The following is a 7,358-nucleotide window of genomic DNA, read 5'->3' as shown; positions in this document are numbered from 1 at the left end:
AATGCAATGATTGTGTCAGAAGAGATTTTGAACAAGGGAAAGGGATCTAATGAAAATACATTATTGGAAGAAGTTTTGGAACAGGATAAGATATGTAATGCAAAGATAGTATCAGTAGAGCTTGTCAATAAGAAGAAGCCATTAGATTCGGTGGATTTTTCGGATCCAATTTTAGAGGATTGCTTCTTGCCCTCTTCTTTTGATGATATTGGTCTAATTGCAACAGTAGAGAATGAGGAATTCAATATGTCGGTGTCCTCCTCGACTCTATCTATTGCATCAAGTGGGTCATATCCATCTTCATTGTCTTCACCCTCATCTTCTCCAAAGTCCCCGAAGAATTATATGACCAAAGTATTTCCTGATGCAAGTGATAAGGTTAAGGACTATCTGATAGATCCATCTCTTCCCGATATCAAGAGCAACATCTATACAACAGATGAATTCCGCATGTATTCTTTCAAGATTAGACCGTGTTCGAGGGCTTACTCACATGATTGGACTGAATGCCCTTTTGCTCACCCTGGTGAAAATGCACGCCGAAGGGACCCTAGAAGACATCACTATAGCTGTGTCCCATGCCCCAATTTTCGAAAAGGTGAATGCCATCAAGGTGATTCATGTGAATATGCACACGGTGTATTTGAATGCTGGTTACACCCTGCTCAATATCGCACTAGGTTGTGCAAGGATGGAAAAGAATGCAATAGAAGAGTATGCTTTTTCGCACATGTTGTAGAGGAGCTCCGGCCTCTTTATCTTTCTACAGGTTCTGCCATACCATCTCCGAAATCAAATGCTTTTTCAGAAGTTTCACCTATAAGTTCACCGAGAGGAGGTTCTTCTTCTTCAATGATGACGATGCACCCGCCATTTTCTCCATCGTTTCCTCACCATAATACAATGCATGGAAACCTTGCAACTCCTCCTATGTCCCCAAGTGTTCCTACATTGCATCTTCCAGGAGGAGCTATACATGCTAATAGTGGTAATAGTAGGTTAAGGGCACCTCCAAAAACTCATGAACTGTCACTAACCGATTTGATTGTTTCTCCGGATATTGATAGTAGATGGTTGAATGAATTTCAGTCCTTTTCAACTTCAGGGCAGTCCCTTTCTGCCCAAGCACGGGTAAATGCTGCTGTCGCTGCCTCTCGAAATGTGTCATTTTCTGAGAGCTTTAGGAACATGGAGCATATTGCTATAGCTTCGACAAACTCCAACAAATCTAGGAATGGGTCATTATCTAGATGCTTTAGAAATGTAGAGCATAGTGTAGCTCCGACAAATCTAGACGAACTCTTTGCTATGGAAAGCATCTCATCACCTCATTCACCAATGCCAGAATCAGTTTCGCCATTGGATAGACATTTTGTGGCTATGAAACTTGCACATCATCAAGCTCAATTACAAAGTGCAAGACAAGTCCAAGCTCACATGCAAGCTCGGAAGCCATCTGCACCTGAAGGTCAGCTGAATAGTCCTCGTTTGTTGTCTCCAAGAACTCCCAAGCTTGCATCACTTGCTCAGATGGCAGCAATCTATGGTAATGTGAATGTTGATTTGCATAGCTTTGATGAAGTTCCTTCAGCACATAGTCCTCGAGGTTTTACACCCAATTCTGTTCAGTTTGATTGTAACCAACCTGAATGGGTGGTCCATGAAGAGAGTTGCTCAAGATTGAGAAACTCGGTATTTCCTGTTTTGGGAGATGTGGAAGAACCGGATTTGTCATGGATCCAGAAATTGGTTAAAGAAGAACAATTGGATACTGTAGCTTCAAATGGGGCCCATGATGATATGCTTATAGAGAGCAATGATATTGATATCTCTTCTTGGGTTGAGAATCTTCATCTTGATGAGAAGTGGCCAGTTCAAATCGCTACCCCTAGATCATGATTTAGTTAGAGACCAGCTTTAAAAAACACATATCACTCGCATTTTGACCCCTTTCAATTTTTTATTTTATGTTCTTTCCTTTTTTCTTTTGTCCGGTAATTTGTGAAGATAGCACTGCAAGGTGCATCTCATTAATGATTGGTTAATGTGACAAAAAACCAATTCACAAGCTTCTCATTAATGGCAAGAGTAAAATGGCTAGGCTCAGCAATGAGAGATCTAATACTGCTCTCCTCTATGTTATGTTTATTTGTTGTTTTTATCAATGAAATCCATTCTCATCAATCCATTATAGTCTTGATGTTGTTTACTTTGAAACTGAGTACTTGAATGAGTTCCAATTCTGTATAAGAATAAAAAAAATGAACGATTATTTGTCAGATTACTTTATTGAGCAGATGTCAGTTGAACCAATGGAGCTATCTATTATTTGTTATGTGTGTAGTGTCCATCCCATAACATAATTGTACGTCCACTCTTCAAAACTTTTATTGTTATGATGAAATCCAACTTGCACATGTCAAACCCTAACCCTAAACTGATTAACTTAATGATGTAGCCGTTTAGATTCAACCATATGTTAGATGCATAATTGTTACAAGATATAATCAATCTGCTGTGCTCTATAATTGTATGTCCACTCTTCAAAACTTTTATTGTTATGATTAACATATGAATATCCAGCTTGGACGTGTCAAACCCTAACTCTAAACTGATTAACTTAATCAACCACAATGATAAATGCTTAATTGTTATGAGAAATAATCAACCTGCTGTGTTCTAATCGTGTAATGCTTTCTGTATTATTAATTGTCGATGTACAATCATGTTAACCCACACTGAAACAAATATCATAGCACACGAACAGTAAAAAATGGTTGAAAATACTAAGCATATCTTCCATCATATTCATATTTGTTTCAGGAAATATTTAATATATGTGAGACATGGCAATTCCTACAAAGTTTAGGTTTTTCTTCATTTCAATCTTCACTAATCATCAAAGTTTGTGCATCTTCCAACAATAAACTAATACCGCATCAAATGCTCACATAAGTATCTCCCTGGGAATCCATTTTATGAATAACTTTTTAATGCGAATACATACTACCGAAAAGAAACAGAGACATTTTCAAGCAGGCACCAGACATGGCTTATAAGATTACGTCATACTAGCAACTATTGTCATAAATCAGAGATTTCTGAATTTATCAAGTTCAGGAACAAAAATATACAAACAATACAAGAGAGATAGGCCTTCAAGCTGAGGATGTCACTTGATAGTCATTCGAAGATTGCTAAGGTTGTAGACCTTTTGTTGACCTCATGGTATTCTTGAAATGGAAATATGTTTTGGTACATCATTCATCATCCTTATTGGTAAAGTCAAGTGGATTTGGTCTACCCTGACAGTTGTAGCTCAATTGGTAAGGTTGTCTAAATTAGGGAAAATATTATTGGTGAAATTAAGTAGATTAGGTCTACCCTGACAATTGTAGCTCAATTTGTAAGGTTGTCCAGTAAAATATGGAAAATCTGTGTAAATTAGGGAAAGTATATTGGTTGAACTTTGGGCCCAAGGCCTTGTTTTGCTGTCTAATAGACTACCACTAGACTGATCCAATTTATTATCCTTTCCAAACCCAAAATCTGATGAAAGCTAGAAAAGGGTCTACACTTGCGTGACCAAAAATGTATGATACTTGGTAGTCTAATAGCTTACCGGTAGGGTGAGTTGAATACAAAGAAAACAAAATGAAATCGGTCTCTGATCTTTTTGCAATGAGCCAAATCTATTATCCTCTTCAAACTAACAATCTTGTGAAAGCCAGAAAAGCTAACATGTGTGATTAGGGACAAATTTTTCATGTTTGAGACTTTGGTTGGACAAGCTCATTGAAGACCTGAATTTGAATAGTGGAGATCCCAGTTTGGACAAGCTCTTAGGGTGTTGTCGAGGACAAAATCCATAACTAGTCTGATGGGATAGACGTTTGAGAGGTAACTCTAGACTCAAACAATCTAACCCACCCCCGTATGAGGTTGGAAGGAGTTTGAGAGGCCACTCTAAACTCAACAAGCTTGCAACATATGACATTAGACAGAGTTTGTGAGGCCAATCTAAACTCAACAAGCTTGCAACATATGACATTGCACAGAGTTTGTGAGGCCACTCTAAACTCAACAAGCTCACCCCATATCTTTTCATCTTTTTTTTGAAATGCCAAAGTCGTTGATTGTGCATTTTGTGTGTACAACTTAGAAAGATATCCGGGATAGACAGGGTGGAATGGCCAGGGAAACCAGACAGCCTACATTTTGTTGTGTATAGAGACTTCAGAAATCTGTGAATCGCCATTGCATCTGGAGATATTCTATTGTAACCCTTGTAAAAATCTATTTTGAAGAGAAAACATGTTTTGCAAGAACCTACTCACATAGTTGGCACCTTCACAGATACCAATAATGGCATCAGGAATGTAATAGCCTTTAGAAAAAGTCCTGTGTCCCAGGAGGTTCATCTTAGTAATGGATGGTCTCTACAAGAGCAATGGCAATGGCAATGGCAATAGTAAATATTTTTGAAGTTCAACGGTGGCATTACTGTTCTGAGACTGATGTTTCCGCATGTCTGCACCGCTAATGCAACAGACTTTCTTACTCTCAAAAGATTTTCTTTGTCCCAACCCCGTGAAACTCTCTTACACATATCTTTCATGGTTTGGATATGAGAGCTCCATATGTTCGATGAAATCAATTGGATATACTTGCCCCTCATTTTCTTTTTCCTCCAAGAAAATATTGTGTTTATTTGAAACTTGCCAAATATGGACACATGTTGGCCACATCCATCTTACTCAAGGATATGCATAATAAATATATATACGAACCACATTATGCAGTATCATCCCAAGGGTAGACACAATACCACAAGTACATGAATAGCTTATATGGGCGCCACTTCTTGTTCTTCCTTTTTCTTTTACATCAGACAAGAAATCCAACATAGAAATCAAACAACACACTAATGTTTATTGGGGTTTGCAAAACCTACAGTGTTCTCTTCACATCCTCGATGGATGTTTCCATTTTGCATAATGCTATAAATTTGAACCCCATCTTCCAAGTGCAGCATCATTCAAATGTTAGATACCATTTTCCAAATGCAACATCACATTCAATTCTCTGGATACATACATTGTCATATGTAGATGCATACCTTAGATAGATCCTAATTCTGGTTCTTCATCTTCCTCTTCCTCGGATGAAAAATCTGACGAGAAATCATAGAATGCCCTATATTTATTGGTTTTGCTGAATTTGGTGGCACTTTTAGGTTTGGTAAATTGAGCAGCATTCTTGTCGTTGCTGATTTGAGCGGCATTAATCTTAGTTTGACAGGGTGTGACGAAAATCTTCTTGCCTTCACCCAATTTAGGGACTTTCTTATTGCCACATCCAACTATACAACCATCTCCATATGAACCAAATTCGAATGAATCACATTCATAAGAACCACATAGTTTACCTTGAGCAACATCGTCCCAAGGGAACCAAAAATCTGAACAAATTCGTAGGGAAGAGGTATCTCCTATGGAAATAATCCCTATCCCTTTCTCTCGACCCCGTCTAAGAATCTCGGCAAACCCTGAATCATCCGAAACGATGCAAATCCAATTCAATCCATTCTCTATAGAGTGTTTTATTTGCTTTTTCATAGCTCTATCTGCAGCTTGAGATTTCATATCTACAGTTTTTACACAGAAACCTGCCCTTAGTAGCTCTAAGCCTAAGCCATATCCAGCTAAAGTTGCTGCTTTATGTCCTCTTTCTCCATTGTGATGAAATCTTCTATGCCTCTTAAGCTGCGATTTTTCAGTGAATGTCAAACCACATAGAGGGCAAATCAGAAAGTTAAGGCTAAGACCAGGGTTTGTTTTGTGAGTGGAACAACTTAATTCCGCCAAGAAATTAGGGCTTGCAGAGGAAGAAATAGGGTTTGTACATGAAGAATTTTGGGATGCGGTGTAAGATTCTGGGTCCCCGGGGAAATTTGAGTTTTGATTAGGGTTTTTCTGTAAATCGGGGTTAATCAGAAAGCCCGGGTTCGGCAGAAAGTTAGGGCTTGTGGGGGTATGAGGGTCGAAATTACGGTTGATGGAGGAATTAGGGTTTGGGGAAGACCATCTTGGGACATGTCGGAAAGCGTGGAGGTTTGCAAAGGCAAACAGATCTACGATTGGCCCGAACTCGGCGGCGGTGGCCTTGAGATTGAGGGCTACTTGATGAGGAGGATACCTAGGAGGTTTGTTGTCAAGATCCCAGAAAATGGAGATCTTGCCAACAGTGTGGGTAGCCATGGCTGATGATGATGATGATGAGTCCTTTCCCTTGGCTCTGACAGAGATGTAGATACATAGATGGGTCTTTGGGTAATAATGTGAGGAAAGCCATGGCTGATGATGATGATGAGTCCTTTCCCTTGGTTCTGACAGAGAAGTAGATACATGGATGGATCTTTGGGTAATAAAGTGAGGATAGCCATGGCTGATGATGATGAGTCCTTTCCTTTGGCTCTGACAGAGATGTAGATACACAGATGGGTCTTTGGGTGATAATGTGAGGGTAGCCATGGATGATGATTAGTCCTTTTCCCTTGGCTCTCCCAGAGATTTAGATACATTGATGGGTCTTTGGGTAATAATGTGAGGGTAGCCATAGATGATGATGATGATGATGAGTCCTTTCCTTTGGCTCTGACAGAGATGTAGATACAAAGATGGGTCTTCTTTGGTTATAATAATATGAGGGTAGCCATTGATGATGATGATGATGAGTTCTCTCCTATTGGCTCTGAACAGAGCTATAGATACATACATAGATGGGTCTTTGGGTAATACATGAATGATGGTGATGAGTCCTTTCCTTTGGCTCTGAGGGAGGTGTTAGATATACATAGATGGGTCTTTGGGTAACATGTAAATATGAGGGTAGCCATAGATGATGATGATGAGTCCTCTCCATTGGGTCTGAACAGGGCTATAGATACATAAGATGGGTCCTTGCAATAATATTATGATGGTAGCCATGGATAATAGATGGGTCTTCCAAAGATTTAGATATAGATACATATATGTATATGGATGGGTCCTTTTGGTAATATGATGGTTCTTTTGGGTGCCCTCTCACACTTGGGTGGACAAAACCCTCACTTCTTATCGATGGCTTTCTTGATTCTTCTTCGGAGCACGAACATGCTCCCCCCCACCATTGCACACTTTCGGCCCGCAAAAGCTCGCCACTGATCACCATGATCAGAACCCTGTTTGTTGTCATTTCAAAGCCACATAAATAAAACATATATTTCCCATGGAAGGGTCTATTGAAAGAGGCTTCATGCATGACAAATCAACACTTCTTTTATTGAAACAAATGTGCCCTCAAACTTCATGGAAAGT

The 7,358-nt window shown here is 39.3% G+C and overlaps 2 protein-coding genes and 1 long non-coding RNA gene across 3 annotated transcripts in view; 2 read left to right on the top strand and 1 right to left on the bottom strand.

The window, feature by feature from the left end:
- The window catches only part of LOC147851003 (zinc finger CCCH domain-containing protein 30-like), a 4,265-nt gene extending 2,077 nt beyond the window's left edge, over positions 1-2,188 (top strand). Inside the window, exon 2 of the mRNA XM_087335955.1 lies at positions 1-2,188. This exon is cut by the window's left edge and continues 684 nt beyond it. Within this exon, the coding sequence (XP_087192081.1) occupies positions 1-1,899 (1,899 nt within the window). The 3' untranslated portion in view covers positions 1,900-2,188.
- LOC147851002 (uncharacterized) overlaps positions 1-6,700 on the bottom strand; it is a 6,769-nt gene extending 69 nt beyond the window's left edge. The window contains exons 1-2 of the mRNA XM_087335956.1: positions 5,120-6,700; positions 1-2,242 (exon numbers count right to left, since the gene is read on the bottom strand). The exon at positions 1-2,242 is cut by the window's left edge and continues 69 nt beyond it. Of these exons, the coding sequence (XP_087192082.1) occupies positions 5,121-6,533 (1,413 nt within the window). The 5' untranslated portion in view covers positions 6,534-6,700 and the 3' untranslated portion in view covers positions 1-2,242; position 5,120. The remainder of the gene's footprint in view (positions 2,243-5,119) is intronic.
- Positions 6,417-6,797, top strand: LOC147851001 (uncharacterized). The gene is made up of 3 exons (XR_015531632.1): positions 6,417-6,460; positions 6,611-6,667; positions 6,770-6,797. It is a non-coding gene; the product is annotated as an uncharacterized LOC147851001 (long non-coding RNA).
- Positions 6,798-7,358: the final 561 nt, after the last annotated feature.

This window comes from Azolla caroliniana, unplaced genomic scaffold (assembly GCF_043228905.1).
Source record: "Azolla caroliniana isolate FFs.n. ecotype wild unplaced genomic scaffold, voAzoCaro1.0.p SCAF_20, whole genome shotgun sequence".
Lineage (NCBI taxonomy): Eukaryota > Viridiplantae > Streptophyta > Polypodiopsida > Salviniales > Salviniaceae > Azolla > Azolla caroliniana.
The sequence above is the reverse complement of the archived record's forward strand: the minus strand, read 5'-3'. Positions and strand labels throughout refer to the sequence as shown.